This window comes from Podarcis raffonei, chromosome 9 (assembly GCF_027172205.1).
Source record: "Podarcis raffonei isolate rPodRaf1 chromosome 9, rPodRaf1.pri, whole genome shotgun sequence".
NCBI lineage: Eukaryota > Metazoa > Chordata > Lepidosauria > Squamata > Lacertidae > Podarcis > Podarcis raffonei.
Window position 1 is genome coordinate 49,966,450 of NC_070610.1, and position 23,442 is coordinate 49,989,891.

Sequence of the window (23,442 nt, forward strand, 5' to 3'; positions counted from 1 at the left end):
CAGTTAACCTCATATTCAGGAAACAGCTGCAAATGCCACTGGAGAAAAATGACTGCGGGTCATTTCAGGAAGCAACATGGAAATATATTTGGCCAAAAGGTTTTGCAAAGAAAATCACCATAAAATTTTGTACAGGCAGTAAAAAGGTAAAGGTAAAGGACCACTGGCAGTTAAGTCCAGCTGTGAACAACACTGGGGTAGGTTGCGGCGCTTATCTTGCTTTACTGGCCGAGGGAGCCGACGTTTATCCGCAGACAGTTTTTCCGGGTCATGTGGCCAGCATGACTAAGCCGCTTCTGGCAAAACCAGAGCAGCGCACGGAAACGCTGTTTACCTTCCCGCTGGAGTGGTACCTATTTATCTACTTGCACTTTGACATGCTTTCGAACTGCTAGGTTGGCAGGAGCTGGGACCGAGCAACGGGAGCTGACCCCGCTGTGGGGATTCAAACCGCCAACCTTCTGATCGGCAAGCCCTAGGCTCAGTAGTTTAGACCACAGCGCCACCCACGTCCAGTACTCCACCTCATATAGGTGAAATAAGAGGAGTTTGCTTAAGTGTAAGAGGGTGTGTTTTTACATACCAGAGATAATGAGATTAGTAGAAAGTTTCCACAAGCTAGGGTATTTATTTTTGAGGGTATAGTGTAGTATGAATTAACTCAAGGGGTAAAGTACTTGCATACAATGACAGTGGATTCTAGGTTGACCTTATCTAATTCCCTTTTTCTCCATGCTGTGGATCTGCCCCTTACCCTGTCCCCATCCATTCACTCAGACCAACTGAGGTAATTAACAACAACAACAACAACAATTTATGTCTACCCCACCCATCTGGTAGGCATTCCTTCTGCAAATATTTCATCATTGCATTTGCGCTGCAAATATTTCATCATTGCATACTTTTACAACAGAAAGAGTGGGGCATATTTGTGATCAGATCAGTAAAGGACAGACAAGTGGTGCAGCCCATGGACCAAGTATATCAGCTGGCTGGCACTGCCATGTTAATGAAACCAGGCAGGACTTGCACACCATGTGGACCTACAGCTCCCATCAGCACCAGCACTACCCAAGAAGGCCTCATCAGCTGTAGTAATGCCACTGACAGCCCAATGGCAACAGCAGTGGGCCCTGAAATTTGTCCCACCATTTGCATGTGTGTGTGATTCAATGTTCCCTGAGCAGTGGACTATCTCTTGTTCAGAAGGTTCTGATGCTCACTTTTAAAGTCTTGAATGGGTTGGAATAAAGTCACTAGATAATGTCTTGCCTCCACATCAACATACCTGTATATTCAGACTGTCTCCTCTAGGTGACCCCACCAGTTGAGGAGAGGCAGGTAGGAAGAACAGCCAGGGCCTTCTTAGCGGTAGACTACTCTTTCCAGAAAATATCACCTAGTACTTACTTAGTTTTCAGTGTCATAATAAACCTTTTTAATGTCCCAGGCCTTTTAATAACTTCTTAATTTGGATGGAATTAGATTTATGCAGCTTTATCTGCTGTTTTTAATATGGGATGACAGAGGATGAGATGGTTGGACAGTGTTCTCGAAGATACAAACATGAGTCTGACCAAATTGCAGGAGGCGGTGGAGGACAGAAGTGCCTGGCGTTCTCTGGTCCGTGGGGTCACGAAGAGTCGGACACGACTGAACGACTAAACAACAACAACATCTGCTGTTTTGACAGTTGCTGTTCTTTTGTAAAATTACAACCCATCCTTTCTATTGAATGTAATTTGCTTGTGTGCGTGCGTGTGTGTGTGTGTGTGTAAAGTTGCTCTGTTAACCTTAATAAATCCCTTAATAAATTTATTAGACAAACCCCACAAAGATATGTTCTATGTTTGAATGTATAGCTTACAATCATCAATCTAGTTTGAATACTGATTATTACGTATGGATTTCTTATATTAATTTACATGCTTAAGTCAAGATCATGTGAGTGTTTTTATTGTTAATGTTAACTGACAATGTTTCTTTTTATGTTTTAGTTACAGAAATAAAATTAATTTAACCCCTCAACACATATTTCTTAGAAAAGAGTATTGACTTTGCAATGCTTGCAACTGCAATACTCAGACATGTGAAATTGGCTCAAGTTGCAATTAGAGCACTCAGCCGGTAAGAAACAGCAGGACCTCTGCTTAATTTCTCCCAGAGAGTCTACAACCTGAAACATTTTTATTTAGAGAATCACTCATAAAACAGTCACACAATATTGGCTGTTTAAGCAGGTGAAATACTTTTAACTCAGCAAGACTTACTTTGGAATAGACATGACTAGAATTCAGCCAACACATCTGATCATGCTAACTTTGTATAAAGCAAGCTATAAATATATTCCATTTACAAATGCTTTAAAACCCCAATCAACCACTTGAAAATGGAATAATTTTGTAGATTCTTGCTTTGTAGATTTACCTTGCAGCAGGCCACCATTTTGCTATCAAAACACCAATGCGTATTTGAGAAGAAATGGCTCATAACATTTTCTTTGCCATGGCCTCATCATCTTCTCCAGAACGTCTAGGATGATATAAGGTCTAAGACAGGAGTAGTCAGTGTGTTGACCTCCAGATGTTGTGGGAGAACACTTCCCACCAGCCACCACCAGAATGGCTGATGGTCATTACATTAGCTGCTAAGAGGTTTTCACACATGACATTTAAAATCTTTGTTGTCTCTGTTTGTAGTGTGAATGTGAAACTTATTCTGTTTTGGTACATTTCACAGTAAAAGGGTCTGTTTTCTATCCGAAGCTGACTTTTATTTGCAGATGCAGATGTGTGATATGAGAAAGGTTTGAAGATACTTTCAGGGTCAAGTGAAGGTACCCAAATATATTCAAGGCAGGCTCAAGATAGTTTGCTACCTGAGTTGGAATAGCAAATGGTACTTCCCCTCCAAAACAAAACAAAACATGGCAAAACAAAGCAAATTTGGGTGCATAGGACCCAAGATTGATCAAATTATTTTGCCACCTAAGGCAGAAAATCCTGCAAGTATCTATTGCCCTCCCTGACAGTAAAAATACAACTTAATTAAATATCTAACAATTTGCTGCCCTTCCATGAAACCCAAAACCAGCTGTTTGGGGCAGCGACCTCCCTGTGCCTAATGGCAGAGCCACATATACCAACCCTCAACTGCTAAAACTCATCTGGCTCCCACTCCAGTCATTACAAAATAGGCTCTTAATTGAGAGCAACATGAGATCTTTACTGAGGCAATGTAGCTCAGCAACAGGTAGTGGGTCACAGCAGCCTTTAGGCTCAGGCTAGATGGCAGGAAAGTCAAGACTATCTGGGCTAGAACCAGCAGTTCAAGTTTATGGAGACTGGGGCAAGGAGTTCAGAACTGTGCTGAAGCAACAGAGTTGTCCTAACGGGTTGGCCCACCTGCCCACCAAGCTTTTAAATACAGGCAAGGCAAGCTTACTTGCAAGACTCTTGTGCCTTGCAAGATTGCTGAGCATGTAGATGCTCACTACATCAGGGAGGATGAATCTGTCCCCAGCAATGGGAGTGTTGCTGGGTCCTGGGTGACCACGCTGTGTCTCCTGTCCTGATTCTGCTTCCTCCACCCCTAGCGGTTGAATGATCCCCTATCCTGGATTCTATTGCTTCCCTCTCTGGGAAGGAAGAGGGGAAATTGGAGTCCTGCTTTCTCATCCAGAGCAGCCGTATCCTGGGAGAAGGGAGTACCTGCCTCCTCCAGCCTTTATTTCCCTGCCTCAGCTCACCACAATGTCATCCCCTTTTCCTCCCACCTCATGTGTCTCAGCCTGCCACTCCACTTGGCAACGTCTCAGGGCTCACGACAAAAAACAAACTTAAGGGATTTGCTATGGTTGAGAAGGATTAGAAGAAGTTTGCCAGTACCTTTCCCCACAGATCTGTATCACAGATGTTTCCTGTAGACACCAAAATTGAGTACTCTCTTACAAAAGACCGAACTTAAATATTGCTCAAGAGCAGTTTCATTAAAAACCAGAAATAGCTTCACCAAAAGCTGTTTATGTTAAGATAATGGAGACAGCATAAAAGAGAGGAGGAAATTGACTGCTCGGGGTCCTAGAACAATTACTGAATGCTGCTGATTTCATAGTATGCAATAATTTTTAGCTCAAATTTGATGGAGGTTTTATTTAAATCATGTTTTATTGGAGGCATCTTGCAATTGTCATGTTTTAAACAGCATTTTATTGATGCTTTTGAATTATATTGATGCTTTTGAATTATGGTGTTGGAGGAGGCTCTTGAGAGTCCCATGGACTGCAAGAAGATCAAACCTCTCCATTCTGAAGGAAATCAGCCCTGAGTGCTCACTGGAAGGACAGATGAAGCTGAGGCTCCAATACTTTGGCCACCTCATGAGAAGAGAAGACTACCTGGAAAAGACTCTGATGTTGGGAAATATGGAGGGCACAAGGAGAAGGGGACGACAGAGGACGAGATGGTTGGACAGTGTTCTCGAAGCTACCAGCATGAGTTTGACCAAACTGCGGGAGGCAGTGGAAGACAGGAGTGCCTGGCGTGCTCTGGTCCATGGGGTCACGAAGAGTTGGACACGACTAAACGACTAAACAACAACAAACAGCATTTTGTTAACTAGCCTGGGATCCTGCTTGGACAAATGGTGGTTTAAAAAGTGGAATGCATGCATGCATGCATGCATGCATGCATACATAAATAAATAAATAAATAAATAAATGGGTCTGTGCCTGTATAATTTCCCCAGAGTTATATGAGTCCAACCTCTTTTGTTGCCCAGTGGGCCTGGGACACTGTCCAAGAGCAAATATGATGGTATGTCTCTGTCTTCCTTTAAATCCCTCCTCACACCGTATCTTTTCAGCAAAACCCTATTTTTACAGTGGCCAAGGCATGTAAGCTTGGAGCTAAGCATTCTTCCCTCATGGCCTGTGATTTTCTGACTTCTTCTCCTCTGTATTATTTGTTGCTCCTGTGTCTCCTTCCCTGCTCTCTCTTCTTCTCCCACTGTCCAGGTTGTCAGCTCCATGGGGCAGGGAACTGTCTCTTTTATTTATAGCTTTTTATAGGCGTATATGTAAATGCGGGTGGCGCTGTGGTCTAAACCACAGAGCCTAGGGCTTGCCAATTGGAAGGTCGGTGGTTCGAATCCCCATGACGGGGTGAGCTCCCATTGTTTGGTCCCGGCTCCTGCCCACCTTGAAAGCATGTCAAAGTGCAAGTAGATAAATAGGTACCACTCTGGTGGGAAGGTAAACAGCATTTCCGTACGCTGCTCCGGTTTCGCCAGAAGTGGCTTAGTCATGCTGGCCACATGACCCGGAAGCTGTCCGTAGACAAATGCCGGCTCCCTCGGCCTATAGAGTGAGATGAGCGCGCAACCCCAGAGTCGTCTGCAACTGGACCTAATGGTCAGGGGTACCTTTACCTTTATGTGTTTGTAGGCCAAGGGCAAAGCCCTGCCCACATCCAGCATGTTAACTGAATATGATTTGAGATGGTTGGACAGTGTTTATGGAAGATACCATGTTAAAATAGGGTTGCCATATGTCTGGAATTTCCTGGACATAGCTGGGATTCAGTTGTCAGAAGCAGTGCCCGTGTGGAAATTGCTGAAATGTCTGAGAAATATGTACAGAATATAAAATCCAGAACAAAAAAGACCAATCTAAAATAACATGGTGAACAGATTGAAGGAGGAAAAGTGCTTTTTATTTTTTTATGCATATGTTTATATATCCCCCAGCTACAGAAAAGTTCATTGGAATGAAATAGAAGAAAGCTTCAAGCAAGTGAAAACGAACCCTCACAAATATTTCTTGCAAATCTTTTAACCTTTGACACCGAGAAGAATTATATTTGTTGAGTCTTGAACATGCAGGCTTAGGGTCACTAAGTCACAGAGTCAGCAACGGGGTGCTATTTTATTACATTTCTGCAGGATATAACAGCATGCCTGCCAGCATAAGGGGGAAGGGTGCAAAAGTGCAAAATCTGAACTTGAAATTCACCCAGTTCTGTTGTGTTTGAACATTTACTCTATTAAGACATTCTAAGTCAGCTTCATAGTAAAAAAAAGTAAGCCAGCACCATCTAGTGTTGAATAGAAATACAAAACTGCAGTGTAATACAGTATTTAGATTTTGAGTTAAGAACTGCTGGGGAAATTTTATATTCTATGTTAGCTTTGTTGTAACTCCATCAGCATCTTAGAATGGATAATAGGCTATGCATATATTTAATACTGAATAAGGCAGAATGAAATGTGCAGAGTGATTAATAGTGTTTGAAAATGAAATGTGTATTGTACAATGATAATTTATTGCCCTTTCTCTTGAATTGTGGGTGGGTGGGAACAATGACTGAAATATGCAATTTTTAAAATGAACCAATAAATGTGTTGCTGTGCTGTGCTTAAGGTCATATCCTGCACTTAAGGAGAAAGGTCCATTTACTCCATACATATACTCACAATCTGTACATGTTCAAAGGGCTGTCACATTCCATGCACGTGCAAAGGTTTCTGTCAAGACATTTCTTTTCCCTAGGGAGAGGCCATGCTCAAAACCATGCACTACATGCCGCCAGTTTTACTGATAAAGTGATGTATATTATAGAGTACATGACTCTTCTATAGTCTTTATACCAAAGTCAGATCTGCTTTGTTCAGTTCCTCCTCTGTTAGAGGCTTGATGATGTGAAGGAATTCCATAAAGTTTAGTATAATTCCTCGATCGAATGGATTGAAGAACTTCCCTTGATGGTCCAGGAGATATGCATACTTCGTTGTTTTGAGACATTCTGCAGTAGTTAAGTTGACTGCCGCCATATAAACCTTTAGAAGTGAAACACATAGAGTTGACTTTCAGCTTTACATATAAACTGTTTGCACTGCTGCTGTTGCAGCAGAGGACACCGTACTGCAACTAAGATTCATTACACTACAAGCTGACCAGCTGAACTTTGTGAAATAATTCATCATTATAATAAATGTCTGACTTGTATGTAACACCTGCAATTAAACTGTGGAGACCAGAGGCAATAGACTCTTGGGTGTTTTGGTGTAATGGAGAAAGGATAGCAGCTGAAGAATTTGAGTTTACCAACACATATAACAGTTGTTAGTTTACTGCCAAGAAGAGTCCTTGACAGAAAGGTTGTGTATACACCAAGAAACAATATAGATTATTTCAATGGTCACTGAACTGAGAAAGCAGAGCAAAGCTATACTTAAATATGGACTAGGCTAAATGTCCCAGCAATAGATACAGGGACAATCTGACAAGTTCTGCACAAGCCAGTTTGGGACACTAGAAAAACAGTAAATCATCTATCAAAAGTAGACAAGTGAGAGTGTCAGGCAGGATCATAATAGCAGCCAAAGCTCTAAATTCAGTTCACAGGAAACTATGGTCTAACTCAGCAGTGGGAAACCTGTGGCTGGTAGTGGATGGCACACACGGCTGCACACTAGAACAGAGAGGGGGAAAAGGGAAGGGGGTGGGGAAGGCGAGGCCAACACAGTGCAAACATGGTGGTAGGACCACCAGATTGACTGCTGGTGTGCTTGCCTGGCCAACCTCACCACTCTGTTGCCTCTCCACCCTGGTATACAGCAGCAACTTGGGCAGAGGGAGGTCACATAAGCAGTGCCGCCATCCCTCTGTGCCGTCTACTACTACTTGTGGCCCTCCAGATGCTGTTGGACTCCCAACTCCCATCAGCTCCAGCCAGCATGGTTAATTGTCAGGAATGGTGGGAGTTGTATTCTAGCAGTATCTGGAGGGCCACAGAATCCCCATTCCTAGTCTAGTCTGTTGGAATCATCTCTACATTCTAGTTCTTATGACTGTGGGTGATGTATTCAAACATAAACAAAATGTGTTTGTCCTTTTCCTGTTAGTATAGTAGCAGCCCAAGACCAGTTGCTTATCATACTGGGCAGCAGGATACAAATCTAGAAGGTCTTGGTTTTATCTCTGCTAACTCTACCATCAGTTTTGTGACTGGCTGTTTGGAGAAAGGCCAGCAGTGGTTAGTGCCTATTTGGACTGGTAGGAAGACCAGCAGCAGGTGGTGCCAGAGCCAATGACAGTAGAACCATCTAATTCTAGTTTTGTCCCCATCCTCCTCCCTCCGCAGTTCTACAAGAGCAGACTCTTTTCCAGGGACAGTTCCAGATTTAAAGAAGGCATCCTGGTTTCTGACTTGATCTCAGAATGTCCCGCCTTTCCTTAGGATGTCCCTATTTTCATCAGAGAAATGTTGGAGGGGATGGAGTTATGTGACCCCCTGAGCCAAGGAGATAAGTAACTATACAATCTTTAGAATACATCTCAAGGCAACCCTGTGTAGGGAATGTTGGAAGATGCCCAGAATGTCTGGGGAAGCCCAGTCAGATGGACAGGGTATAAATAAAAATTATTGTTGTTATGGTGATGGTGATAAAATAGGACATCCCTATTTTCATCAGAAAAATGTTGGAGGTATACAAGAGCAGCACTGAAACTAAGGAGGAGGCAACTGTCAGGCAGTGCCACAAACCTGGGCTGGGTGGAAGTAAGAAAAGCAGGCTGGTCAAGGGCAGACTGAGCTTGGTAGGGCAGTGCCCCATTCACCCTAATGGACCACTGGGAAAGGCCCTAGCTCAGTGGCAGAAGAAGTCCTTTGCATGTGGAAGTCCAAAATTCAAGATCCAGCCAAGTGGATCACAACTAGTGGAGATGCTGGGAGTCACTGGTCTGACTTGTATATGGCAGCTTTCCATGTTCAAGGAAGCAAGGACCATAAGGAACAAATAGTAGCGTAAGTGAACTACCAAATATTCTGCTGCCCGTAATCTTAGTTAATGATTCTTCTTATGAGAGTTCATCCCACGATATCAGACTATCCTGTCATTGGGTAGTAGAAACTCCCAAACAGAAATAATACAAGCATACAATTTAATCATTTCTGTTGCCAGCTGTATTATTTATGCAGGTGGTAAATCAAAACATAAATTATTCTTCAGTACATGTTACAAAGTTAATATATGCTTATATGCAGATACCAGAACAGTAAAAGACCATATATCCAAAGGGAGTGGATAAAACTTACTCCCTTGCAAATTAAATGTATTTCCCACCAAGCATGCTATTGTTTTATTTTCAGTATGATCCCACTTGAAATCAGCCAGTCGAAAATAGTGCAGTTACTTAGCATCCTATTTGAGCAAACTTTCTCTTTCTCTCTGGCTTTCAATAAAGAGACACTAGAGGGCATTAACAGTTCTATCTAAAGTGAGCTGCTGTTCCCACTCTACAGTACTATATATAACACACATTAACCTCATCTGGTTTTTTGTAACTTATTGCTCTCCCTCTTTTAGGCGACAATCTTTCTAACATCAGCATCCTGTGTGAATGGCTGAGGGAGAGAAGATTGCCCTTTATGTAACAAAGCTGGTGAGCTTTAATATGCAACTCCAGCATCTAAATACTATGAAATACTAAAATGATTGCCTCAGGCAGAATGCAGAAACCCGAAAGCAGGAGATTGGGAGCACTTGGGCCTCCAGATGTCCCTGGGCTACAACTCTCATCATTCCTGACTACTGACCATGCTGTCTGTGACATGTTTCAGGTTCACACAGTCTTTTCCCTTTGACTTGTCAATATGCAGTCTGGGATAAGAACGAGTGCTGTCTTACCACTCAGAGAGTCAGTGCCTTTGCTTCATTTTGACTATGTGGGAAAATCCTACCCTTGCCATCTCTGAGGGCAGCAGTGGCTACCCAGCGGCTCATAGCTGGCCCCCGAAGACCCCTCCCCCCAATTTGTCATTAAAAAGCAAACATTTCGGCTTCTGTGAGTCCTCTACTTTGAAGTTGTGATGCCAAAAGGTGACCCCTTAAAAAGTTGCCATTTTTTATTTTAATTTTTAAATCCTTTTAATAAAAACAATTGACTGACCACATAGCTACCTGTGGTGCCAAAAGCATTTTTGTGACCTCCCCAAAGCCTGCTAATAAAAAATATGCATTCAAGATGATACATACACACAGTGAAGTCATCATTGCTGATGTTGTGGCAATGACGGACAGAAAGAGAAATCCGATCCCGATGAAAATACTACGTCCCATTACATTAAACCAATTCCAGCATAGGTATATTCCAACAACAGAGTTCAGACACATAGTAGTGAGGAATCCTACAAAATAGGGCCTAGAATGAAGCAAAACAGAAACAAAGCAATGCTTCTACTACGTAAAAAGCTAACAAAGCCTTGGCAAAGTTCAGCCAGTATCTAGAACAACCTCTCTCATATGCAGCTGATGTGGTGATTTAATTCATAAGACCATAGGATGAAGCCAATGGCCCATCTAAACCAGCATCCTATTCTCACAGTGGGCAACCAGATGTCCGTGGGCAGCCTGGAAGCAGAAGCTAACCAAAACTGCACTCTCTTTACAGTACTCTTTACTGGAGGTACTGATTACTCTGTGAGTTTAGTCCTTGGCTCCTGCTGTGTCACCACTTTTTAAAAATGAATTCGGATCACATTAAAAACAAAATCTGTCAGAAAAGAACCTCAAATGGTAGCAGAGTGTGTTCAAGGTCACCTTTCATAAAAAGGTAAAGGTAAAGGTAAAGCGGTGCTCATCTCGCTTTACTGGCCGAGGGAGCCGGCGTACAGCTTCTGGGTCATGTGGCCAGCATGACTAAGCCGCTTCTGGCGAACCAGAGCAGCGCACAGAAACACCATTTACCTTCCCGCCGGAGTGGTACCTATTTATCTACTTGCACTTTGACGTGCTTTCGAACTGCTAGGTGGGCAGGAGCAGGGACCGAGCAACGGGAGCTCACCCCGCCGCGGGGATTCAAACTGCCGACCTTTCTGATTGGCAAGTCCTAGGCTCTGTGGTTTAACCCACAGCGCCACCCGCGTCCCTCACCTTTCATAAATATGCCCTTAAAAGATGATGTGGGGAAATAACTGTGGTAGTGCCTTCTATGAGCACCTTATCTCTGAGGAAATGTCTCCTGTGTGACTTGGATGCGTATATGATTAAAAATGAACAGCAAAGCAAGCAGTTGATAATATAGGCCATCAACTGGCCTTCAGTGGGTTTTACATGAGCTTAATTGTCAGGTCTTCTGCACTAAATACCTGGTCTTGGATTTCTAAGTATGGCATCGACCATTTTCTCCTTTACAGAAAATCAATTCCCCCATTCATGGGGTGGAGGAAGGAGCCACGACCATTTCCTCAGTTTAAATCTGTTTTGTGTACCACATTTTTGGGCTTTGCCAAATAAATAAGTTTATGACTTATTTATCAATTAATTAAATGTATATCTCACGCCATGCTCCAAAGGGCAGCACACATTTCAATACTAAAATAACACAATTAAAAAAATCTAAAAAACAGTTAAGAACAACTTTCTAAAAACCAGTTTAAAACTCCTGAAAGCAATAACCTACCCTTAAACTAATACAGTAATTTCAGTGGTATGAGGGACAGAACTTTCAACCATCAAAATGTATCAATAAGTATTTTTTTTTCTTAAAAAGTTTATAAGGAGGGAGGCTGATGCAGCTCACTAGAAAGGGAATTTCACAAATGGGGAGCCACTACTGAGGAGGCCCTGACACAAGTCACCACCAGCTGGGCATACCCCAAGTGGGGTGACACTAACAGGGTCCACCTGCTGATTGTAGGGCCACAGATGGCTGATAGATACAGTGGTGATCCAAAGACTTATTGTGTCACATGTTAATGTTTCTGATGAGAGATGCTCCAAATGTGGAACATCTGACGGAGTTGTGAAAAGGGGGGGGGACGCTTAGTTACTAACGACTTATAAAGTAGACGAGCAAAAATATCTTGAACCATCTTTCCCAAACCTGTTGCCCTCCAGCTGTTGTGGGTCACAACTCCCATCACCTCGCTGGCAATGCTGGCTGGAACTGATGACACATCTGAAAGCTAATGGGTTGCGGAAGGCTATCTTAAATGCTACAGGAAAAATCTCTTTTGCACATCTGTACCTGTTCCTGTATCCCACGCTGTTGTAGATAAAAGGACAATAATGATCAAAGCCAGACACACAACGATTGATGATACGACAATGTTTAGCTCGAAGAGGTTTCACAAGGTGGCACACATGACATAGTCTAGGCAACAGGATTTTGCCCTCTTCCCAATAATTAAGATAATCCACCTTAGAAAGAAGAAGATATCCAGGATGGAATCTAAAATGCAATGGCAGAATCTTAAGAACCAACTAACCTAATGCTTTTGTATATGTGCTTTGGACAATAGCATCATTTCAGACAACCAGGTGATTCAACTGCTGTTCATGCTTTATGTTCTAATCGAAGGTGGACTTGCATGAGTTTACCCATCTCCAGGGCAAATGCATCAGCAAAAAGTGCAATTTCTCCCCTCCAAGGCAGGAAGCATGTAAAACAGTGTTCTCAAAGGGTGTGGCACATCATACTGGTGTGACAGGCGAGGATGGCAAGTGTGGCAGAAAGATTCAATCCATATAATACTTTGGGAACGGTTCATATTTGTATGTAGCTGCATTGTTTTATACTATTGGGATGTCCCATGATCATATTATAAAACATGACTTCTTAGTGGAAAACAAAATTAGTCACCAAAACAGCACAATTCTATACTTGTCTACTCAGAAGTTAAGTCAATGGCACTTTCTCCCAGATACGTGTGCAGAAGTGCTGAAGCCTTTCTTTGCTAGTTGCCTGCATTAATTGAATTTTCTTATCTCCAACATTTAGGCATGTATAAAAAATGATGACAAAAGAAGGATGCTTTCAATTCAGCAACAGCATTTGTTTAATTCCAGAGGTGATTATTGCCAAAGAGAATTATTACTAATGTGTGAGAGATGGTTGCATATGCAAAGGTGTACGAGAGAAATACCTGTCTGATGGCCTGGTAATATTCATCAGTGTGTTGAGGAAGCAAACCTGGGTTCATCATAGAAGCTTTTAAGAAGAGGAACCACATCAGAGCATTCCCAAGGAGGAAGGTAGCATGGGCGTTCCACAGGGTATTAAAAGATAACGGCATAATCTGTGCAATGAAAATAGACAAATGTCTTAACACTTTGATACACAAAACTAATCTGATACACTGGCACACAAACTGAAACATCATACAAATCATTGTACAAAAGCACCAGTCATATACTTGACCTCTGGCTGCCTACGTATGTATACTGTTTACATGAAATCTCTCTTTCCCCAACCTCTCTGCTATCTATCCCACTCTTCTAGTGTCCATGTACTACTCAAGGTGGCTTTCAACAGTTAGGGACTGACAAATCCATAACTGGGGATACAGAAACGAGAATTGGATGTAACCGGAGGAGCAGTTCTTGAGAGATTTCTCAACATGAGAGGTGAAAGAGACACAGAATATTATAGGCAAGCAGTATGAGGAAGCAGAAGGAGCTAACAGTAGGCAAGCTTATTGAGAAGAGATAACACAAGGAGATGTGTAAGAAGGGAAACCAACTTGGCGTGACCAAGTTTCAGGTTTCTGTGGGCCACAGGCAAGAAACCTGCTGTGGGTTTTCCTGTGTCACCAGGCTTCTGAGAAATAAGCAGTGTGAGGGTTTGAGGGCATGAGGTAACTTGCACCTGATTCATATTGGCTGTCTGTTAGCTTCTGGGGGAAACTAATAAATTGTTGTTGTTGTTGTTAAATGATGGAGCTTTGTGTCTAAATATATGCAGATGGCCTAACAAAGATGGAGGTGCTTGGAGTGGTGCTTTGCAATGGGCCTTTTGCTAGGTCAGAGAATCCAGCAGCTGCTCAACTATGCCAACTCCTGACATTGAGCCTGTAGATAGGAGATACAGACACCCTCAAAATGAGGGCTTAGTCTACACATCAGTTTTCCAAATCACAAAGTGACAATTTATATGTTACGGAATTGCATATTTTCCTGCATTGCAGGGGGTTGGACTACATGATCCCCAGAGTCTCTTCCGACTCTACGGTTCTATGATTCTATGGGTGAGCTGTTTACATGTAGATTTTCCATTAAAGTCTTTAGGAAAGAACCATACGGGTTGGGCAAATTATATATTTCCTTGCCAGGACAGTATTGTCCACTGATAAGTAATCCATCTGTTCCACGTTATTCCTTCTACAGATATTGCCACAGCAACATGAGGTCCAGACACAAGGAACTGGCTCCCATGTTTCTACATGAATCGTTGCTTAGGCATCATTACAAACTGAGTGTAAAAGCATCTTGGGATTTCAAATAATGTTAATCAGGCAATTGCTTAGTTGAGAAGAGAAGTGGAGATCTTTAAACAGTAAGGACCAGAAGTATGGCCATGCCAGAAAGTCAGTTTAATTATACATAGCCACAATAATGAGCTATGGAGATGCATAACGTGAATGACAGTGAAGGGAAAGGCATCTTGCAGAGACGTTTTGAATCATTAGGCAGAGAAACCACTGTTGGAGGAGAAGCAAACAAAGGGGAGGTTACTGTTGAATTCCTGCTTTTCTTTTTTTCCTTGCCTTGGATAGAAAATGTTTTAAAACTTCACTTCTCATGAAAATATGATTATTTCATTTTGTAAATGTAGGTATCAAAGCCTAGAGGTTGTAAAAGCCGCTCTGAAAATTGATCCTGTGACAACTGTAGTCATCTATTCACTTAAATGCAAAGATATTCCCCTTTCTCATTTCATGAAATATAATAAAGTGAAAGATGCTAATAAATTACAGCTAAGTACTGTTCTAGAATATATTTCTGATCTTTGTTTTCAATTTAGCTTGGCAATTTTGCTCTGCACAGATAAAATACTACCATTTGTTCCATAATACGCCCACCAGCTGACTGAAGAATTATGCTCAGATTAAGGAATTAAAGATGCAATCCTGATCCAATGATCCAATGAAGTCAATGACAGAAGTGCCTTTGACTTAAACTGAGCCAAGGATTGCACACTAAAGCTTTGGGAAAAGTTCCAGCCAGCTCCCTCTCATAAAAAGAGCAACAGGGAATATAAACAGAATAATGTATTATATTTGTACTGTATTGTATAGATTAAAGTCCAGAAAACGCAGAACCTTCTACCTTCTCAGGTCAGTGAGATACAGATATCCATATGATATGGCATGTCTATCATTTATTTAAATAAAAGCATATTAATGGAATGCAACAGTTTGATATCACACTAGATAACAAGTACCATAAACTTTCTAATATTGGCTGCATTTCATGGAGTCAGTTGAGATAAACTCTTTTCAGAATTTCTTTTTGTCTGTTCCTTTCTTCTCTGTAAACCAAGGGGAATTGCCTAGAATCTGGGATCTTGGCCAAGTAATAATAGACATATATTGGCTTGAAATAACCATTTGTACATTATTATTCAGCATTGATGTGATGCACACCATGAATCAACTGCATCATTATCATACTGTTAAGAGCAGTTGCTTGGATGTAATTCCACAGAAATTTGTTCTTAATAACAGTTTCAGGATCAGAGTGTACTGGTATATCAATTCTTACCTTTATATTCCAGAAATACTGGTAGCCCTGGATTATATCTGTACCAATTTACCTTCTTCCAACTCCATATTACAATGATATTTTATATAAACTGGGTTGGCAAGGTGTCCTATTTTACAGAGGCTAGTCCTCTGTTTGTGGTGCTGCCAAATCCAAGTTCAATTTAAAGAAAGAAACATAAAAAGGAGAGCCAGGGGAGGGGGCTTGTAGTTATCCACCAGCAGTTAGAAGCTGGGCAGCAGACTGATTAAGGTCGCCTGATCACAATATTCACAATATTCCCATTTATAGTGAGATGCATTTCTATTTAACTTACAGCAATTATTTCTAAATTTGCATCTATACATAAAAACTGTCATTTGCATAAGATGTGCGTATCTGTGCCCTCTTTCATCTTGATGTATTATGTGTGTGATGCATTTCCTCTTTTTTGGCTATGTGTAAGTGGCCATCCTAATGCAATTCTTAGCATGCTACTACTAATATATTTCTCCAGTCTGAAAGCAGGAGGTCAACGGCATTACCAAAATAGTTTGCTCCATCATGAGATATAAGAATAAGCCTTTGCAGGATTGAATTCTAATTCTGATTCAACAAATTATACAACTATATCTTTATCTATATCCATAGCTATATAATGATTAGAGTCTTTATTTTACTACCTTTCTTGTAGGGAAAATGCAGTCCCTTAAATAGAGAGCATTGGTGTATGTGGGGCTAATTGCCATATGAGACCAAGGCTTTCATGGAAAGCAACTCTTTCCCTTTTCACTATTATTCTATACAACGGGCACAAGGAAGAGCCGTATTTTGAACAAGACCATGATTGCCTTACCCAAAACAGGTAAGTTGGGTAACCCCACAGAAATGTGCAACTGTAAAAGAAAAGGACGGCCACCTTTGATTCACCAGGAGAGCTAAACTTCCATGATCTGAAAATAAAACACAATGACAAATATGATAATGGTCACAGTATCTCAATCACACAGCAATTGTGTTGTGTCCAATGCTGCTGTTACACAAGCAGAAAGCTCTAGTATAAATAAAGCCATGAAGGGGCCTGGAACCTTAACACCCATCACTGAAAACCTTAGTAAGACATCCTTATGGATCCTGAGACTGCAGCACAAACTTTCATGCATATCGTCAATGCCTTAAGAACTAGAAACTTTTTTTTTTAAATGAAAAATGGCACTAATGAAGTATTTCCTCCTGATGAAATAACAGTGAGGTATGGTAAGGTGGGGAGGTTTAAACTCTTCTGTCATGACTCAGAGACCATGCACTGTGCAATGGACTCAGAGAAGGATAACCTTCAGTGAGGGAAGAGCTGCCAGGCCCATCTTCACTTGAGAACACAGCCTTGCCACCTTACTTTGAGTCAGAGGAGGAGTCTTCCAGGGTACTTTCGTCTCCTCAGCCCTACAGGAAACTGATTGCAGTATAAGGCAAGGCCCTCTAAAAGCCAGCTTCTCTGTGGAGCTTACTGCACCACAGTTCAGTCAATGTATAAAAGTGTCAGGAGCTGGCAGGACAACAGGGAGGAGGAAAAAGATCTCAGCAAGTGACTGGGACACACGGGGTCAAGCAGGGGATGGGGAAGGAAGTACTCACAGCAGCATTTGGCTCCTGAGCCTGAGGCTCCCACCCATGTGTTTTCATAGACTCCATGACAGCAAGGAATGAGCAGCATTGCAATATTGTGAGGTTTTCAAAAAAACACTATTTGAAAATGTAGCAATTGGGTGGACTGTATTGCACAGTCCACTAGGAAGGGCAACCCCCAAATGGCAAGGAGCTGCACAGGTGCATGGATAACACTTCTGTATTTCTACACTATGCCATGTGTGATAAGAAAACATGTGGCTATTTTGACACATATCTATTCAATAACACATGCCCGGAAGCTATTGATCAACTATGGTGTCCCAATGGGTGTACACACAGCTAAATTGGCATGTGTATGCTAATTGCACATAGATAGGTACATGTGATGTTCATGATATGTTAACCTGAAGGTTAAACCCATTAGGAAATTGTATGTAAAGACTGCCTTAGGGTGAATATAAAAGACTGCTTTTGGGGCTGACATTTTTATGTGATGAATGGTTATATGAAAAGGTTTCTCACATGCTTTTCCTTCTTAATTTCCATGTCCAAATATATACAAATTTTGACCACCATTAGTAGACAGCCATGATCAGTGCTGAACACTGATCCTTTCCCTCACCCAATTTAGGGAGGGATTAAGTCTTGTGTCTGAAGTCGTTTTGGAGAATCTGAAAGTTTCTGTGGCTCAGACTAATGTTAGGAGACTGTTAGATCTTCTCCTGAACATGGAGAAAGGTAAGGACTATCTCTGACCTCCTACTGGACAATCTCCCCAGATTAAAAGATGTTCTTACCACTGGTGAGCTCACATTTGCAGTTGGGACCCTCAACCATGCTGCCTTTTAAATAAGTTTGCAAAGTCAACAGAAGAGGTGCTAATGATACCTTCCAGCATTGAGCTCAATGGGCTAGTCATGGTTCAAACTCCATTCAGACATATAAATGAATGATGACTCCTTATATTTCCATTTAACAGTCCTTAATACAATCATGTATAGTTAATACTTCTTACTTTGTACAGCCAGGTGATTTATGTGCACAGAAAACCATTCCCCCCCTTATATTGTCATCTGGACACAATATATAGATTTAGGTTCCTTTCGTCTTTCCCTTTAATCTTTTAATCTCTCCTCATAATCTCTTAATATTTGCCAGTGATTAATCTCCCTGTTATAGCACACTCCTTTCTCCCAGCCCTTGAGAAGACAGCTCAGCTCTGTTACTAATATATGGCTTAGTTTATGGTTGTACAGCCATTATAATGAAATATAATCACTATGTTTTTCCTTTGAAAATGGAGGGATTTTCTTCCACTTTGCCTATTCATATTCTCAGCACAGTCACTCAGCCTCTTCTTAGACCTTACCAAAAAAAAAATCAACATAAGCTTTATTTCCTGTCAAACACACCCCTGCCCCCACCTCCAAATCCTGACAGCTGTAATGCTTTCAGACTATTTGGCTGAAAGTGCCTATTCCTAGGCACTTTTTAATAGCCCCCAACCAGTTGATTGTTTTTGTGTGCAAAGAACAATGATTCCAAGTATAAAGGGGATTCTAAGCAGAAGGACTGTTTTTCTACTATTGTCATGAAGCGCTGTGGCTTGAGCTACCTGTTTTAAAGCTGACCTTCTATGTATTTCACAGCAGTCTTTGCTAAACGCAAGAACAGAAAGGTCCTCTATTTCTGTGGTATTTCTGTGGGATGGGAGAGGATTGTGATGATGAAAAACGTGAAAACCACCACAAATTTACTCACTTTAAAGTCAATCCTTGGTTTTTGTGTGTGAAGTATTATGATGGTGGGCTTCCACTGGCCATCATGAGTACAGTGGTCCCTCGGGTTAAGAACTTAATTCGTTCTTAACCTTAGTTACAGAAAGGTAGCCGTGTTGGTCTGCCATAGTCAAAACAAAATTTTTTTCCCCTTCCAGTAGCACCTTAAAGACCAACTAAGTTAGTTCTTGGTATGAGCTTTCGTGTGCAAACTTCTGAAACTTCTGTTTCAGTGTATCTGAAGAAGTGTGCATGCACACGAAAGCTCATACCAAGAACTAACTTAGTTGGTCTTTAAGGTGCTACTGGAAGGAAAAATTTTTTTCGTTCTTAACCTGAAACTGTTCTTAATCTGAGGTACCACTTTAGCTAATGGGGCCTCCTGCTGTTGCCACGCAATTTCTGTTCTCATCCTGAGGCAAAGTTCTTAACCTGAAGTACTATTTCTGGGTTAGCGGAGTCTGTAACCTGAAGCGTCAGTACCACTGTATTTAGAGATGAGAAAGGGGAATATATGGCCCCTTCGTGCCCAGAAGAGTATAATCTAGTTTACACAGGCTTTTTTAGTTTATAAGAAGAGGCTCAGAGCTTTTGTTCAGTTGAGGAGCTGGAGGACACTGCAGGGACTCTTTGATATGCTCCTGAGCATCTTTTTAGTCAGAGGGAAGCAGGGGTAGCTCTGTTGAGCTGGGTCACTGCTGGAGGGGGTTTGCTTTTACCCTTCAAAGAATTAAGGCCCCACCACCCTCTGCCATCTGGAGATCCCCTGTTCCCTTAAAAGCCTCCACCCTTTCTACCTTGTTGCCCCATAGGTTGGAATGACACCCCCAGACACCTGTGAATGCTACCTCTCTCACCTCCATAAAGTCCACTTTTCCTGTGGAATCTTTGACACAATCCCTTCCTTCCCACACCCTAATGTAACTCAGCTTGTAAGTAAGCCTAAGCACTTACAACTGAAACAACCAGAGTGTTATGATTCCATAGTCCAGCAGTGACCAGGACACCATCAGAGCCAATGTGTCAATGGCTTAGGAACCAGTCTGGGTACCTGGCTCTCAGCCTTATGCCGATAATCAGGGGAGCCCTGAACCTGAGGCTGGTAAGCAGGAACCCACTGAACCTGATGGCATGGCACCAGGCTCTGTAAAAAATCCCATATACTAACCGGAAAGGGAGTTCACCATGAGGGAGGCCATAAAATGCAGGAAGTGCCCATCTTATGGCCAGATTCTGAAAATGTTTCTCACACAGATATGCATGATGCATGTACTTAAAACTGGGTCTAGGCTAGCGAATGAATGAATACCACTGAATTTGGTACAGCTTGGTTTTAAATAAACGTGTTTAGGTTTAGTAATGTTCCTTTCCCCCTGCTGTTCTAGGCACTGATGACTATGAGCCCCAACAAATGCTGACCACCCAAGTGTCCCTATTTTCCAGGGACTTCCCTGATTTAGAGAAGCCGTCCCGGTTTCTGATTTGATCCCAGAATGTCCCGCTTTTCCTTAGGATGTCCTATTTTCATTGGAGAAATGTTGGAGGGTATGCAAATGCCAACCCAGGCTTGAATGCCATCTTGGCAGGAAGCACATGTGGTTTTGAGTCCTGAGTTCTGTGCAGCTATTTGATCACAGAACAGTGCAATGGCTATAAGGGAACCCAAGAAAAATGGAAAAGATAACACAGGAGTGAGTGTGTGAGCGCACGGACAACTGCTTGTTGCTGACAAAGATCAAAACCAGAATATTTTTGGACACGAATCAAGGGAAAATAAAGTTTGTTTGTAAAAGAGGATAACTAAAGGAAGCATGCAAGAGAAAGGGTCAAGAGGAAGTTAAAAGAAAGGTGACTTGTGTCTAGGGTTTCTGAGAACCTTAAATTAGCACATTAAGGCTTAATATTAATGCAAAGAGCCATCTGCTTTATGAAACACATCCTATTGGGCTACATGTTTACAAGCAGTTGAGAAATTCTAGCCAAGCCTGCTAGGCTCCAGCTTCCCTCCTTCCCTCCTTCCCCCTCCCCAGTTCCTGCTTTGCTTTATTTCCAGCTCTCTAGCATCTGGCTTGCTCCATCCTGATTCTCTTTGTGCTCCTGCAGTTCTGCCTCACCCAACCTGGTGCTCTCCAGATGTTTGGGACTACAATTCCCATCAGCCTCTGCTAAGCGCAGCACCCAACACACCTGGAGGGCCCCAGGATGGGGAAGGCTACTCCAAATTGTCACTTATTGTCCTAAAGAACTGGGTTCTCTTATAAGGGGTCAGGCCTCAGTAGCAGGGTATTCCCAGTTGTTGTCCAACCACAGGCAAGGTCAACAAGGGAGCAAGACCTGGATAAGCCCCTGGTGATCTGCTTGCTCCTCATTTATACATGCAGATGTATAAAGGCACTTATATATGACACCTGGCCCTATAATAATTATTTGGACTCTGGGTGAACCTGGGTGAACCCTGGCTCAAATGAAGCTATGCAGTATGATATCCAAAATTGTTCAAACCAATGAGGGCAAACAAAGGTATTGTTAGTGGGTAGCACAGGGTCTTCTGATCTGCTGCCCCTTCTCTTTCCCCGTTTTAAATTTGCTTTTACGTGGCTGGGTAGGCAGCGAAGTGCAGTGCTAATGAGAGCCATATTTATTTTCCTAGCGGCATGCTATATATCAATGCAAATGTGTGTTGTGGGGCTCTGCCCAGAATCCTTTAAGTACCTAGCAGTCACCCTGACAGCAAGTCATTTCATTCCTGACAACTACCTTACTTTCATTGCATTGTAATAGCCAGTGTTTTTTTTCCTGGGTGATGACAACAACTCCAAATACGAAGATAGTCGTCTTCTTTTTTTAATCTGGACTTCTGGCTGCCTGAACTGCTCAGAATCCCAAAGCTGAAATGTTTTGCAAATGTTATGCCACCCTTGGTGTTTTTAGGTACTCAAGATTAAAATAGACTGTGATATACATTTGCTCTGAAAATGTCATTATGCAACCAAATGATATAAAGGTTGTAACGAAAGAAAAACAGCAATGTTTAAGTCCAAATGAGACACATAGCTACTCTGTTTGCAGGGCTCTGTTACAACTTCCATTGGGAATTCTGAATTAGAAAGCTATTTGATTTCCAGACACTTGATTTGTATAATGAATCCATGAACATGCATGGGTACATGAATCAAAACAAACCATCTGATTGTAAATTTTCATTACCATTCTCTCCCCACCCTCCATTTAATTCTCACCTATCATAATACGAAACACCTGAAACTTTAGGAACATAACTGATTAAATTTGCTTTGTATTTTGGGTCAGTATCTTACCTCCTCCAGACTCGCTGGGACATTTCCATGTGTGGTTTCCTGAGAGACACAGGCAGTTTGTAGCTCCATTAGCAGATCCACTGGAATGACAAGCTGCTGTGGCGTTAGAGCAGGATTAGTGGCTGCCGCTGCTACTTCCTCTGCTGTCGTTGATGCTTCAGCTCCTGGGTGCAATCCAAAGGTTGCATTCCCATGTTAATTCTTACCTTGCTTCAGTTCCACAGAACCAATTGCTTGTATATCCTCCATTGTGTGTATATGGAAAATAAGAGATTGTGATCCTGCGGGCCTGTGGGCTGACATATGTGAGTTTTTAGTAATGTACAGCACTTAGTATACTTCCAGGCACAATTTTTTTTGTTTCTGTTATCTTATTAAAGCTTTCAGCAGATACTTGACAACTTTTGCATGAACAGAAAAAATAAACAGTTTTCTGTATCCACCTCTTCCTGCACCCACATCCCTCTGTTCTACTAATTTCCTCTTCCTCATCAAATCAACCTTTCAATAAGATGGATTATAAAAACACAAGTATACACACATTCTAAAATATTTTGTACACACACAAGTCACTATCCCATACCTCTCTGGATTTATCCTCATGGTCAGATATTGAATGATGAAGAAGAGAGATTCATGGATGTTAACACAAAGAAGAATCCTACCTCCTTCTGCATTTCACTTGGTGCAGCTACCTATATACATTGACATTGCCAGCGCCTGACCCTCAGTAAACTCCTGTGCTTTAAATAGCTGCAGAACTCAAAGATGGATGGCAGGTGCAATTTTTTCCAGGGCACTGCAGTGTGGCAGAGACCAGGGAAAGGGAGCTCTCTCTCTCTCTCGCCTTTCCTTGCTATTCACATCTGTGTATTGTGAGTATGAATCTGGGAAAAGGGTACATTTTGGATTTCCCAAGACTGGAGAGCCTACCAACCCAAATTTGTGCAATATTTTTAGACGGATTTTCCAACAAAACCTATATAGGGTGAGGTTTCGGTAAAACAGAATCTATAAGGGCTAGAAAGCATGCATCCAGGCAATTTTTCACTTGCCCCATGCTTTCTAGGCAAGGGTCTGAGTGGTTTTGCCTTCGTCCCACAACTTTCCCATGGAAAACCCGCTCTTTTGTGCTAAATTGGAACAAACAGCAATCCGTGAAAAACCCAATTGCCATGGGTGCTAAACCATGGGTT

The 23,442-nt window shown here is 41.9% G+C and overlaps 1 protein-coding gene across 1 annotated transcript; it reads right to left on the bottom strand.

Moving 5' to 3' along the window:
- Positions 1-6,611: 6,611 nt before the first annotated feature.
- On the bottom strand, positions 6,612-22,492 carry LOC128421128 (palmitoyltransferase ZDHHC12-like). The gene is made up of 6 exons (XM_053403449.1): positions 22,247-22,492; positions 16,379-16,475; positions 12,927-13,079; positions 12,029-12,201; positions 10,036-10,201; positions 6,612-6,834 (listed from the first exon to the last, which is right to left on the bottom strand). The coding sequence occupies exons 1-6, from the start codon at positions 22,273-22,275 to the stop codon at positions 6,640-6,642; spliced, it is 813 nt and encodes a 270-aa protein (XP_053259424.1). The 5' UTR covers positions 22,276-22,492; the 3' UTR covers positions 6,612-6,639.
- Between the last annotated feature and the right edge of the window lie 950 nt (positions 22,493-23,442).

Coding starts and splice junctions, on each gene's coding strand:
- LOC128421128 (XM_053403449.1), bottom strand. CDS start 22,275: ATGGAAATGTCCCAGCGAGTCTGGAGGAG. Junction 12,202..12,926: donor ATTACCAGGCCATCAGACAG/GTATTTCTCTCG, acceptor CTTCTTTCTAAG/GTGGATTATCTTAATTATTG. Junction 6,835..10,035: donor CAATGATGACTTCACTGTGT/GTATGTATCATC, acceptor TCACTTCTAAAG/GTTTATATGGCGGCAGTCAA.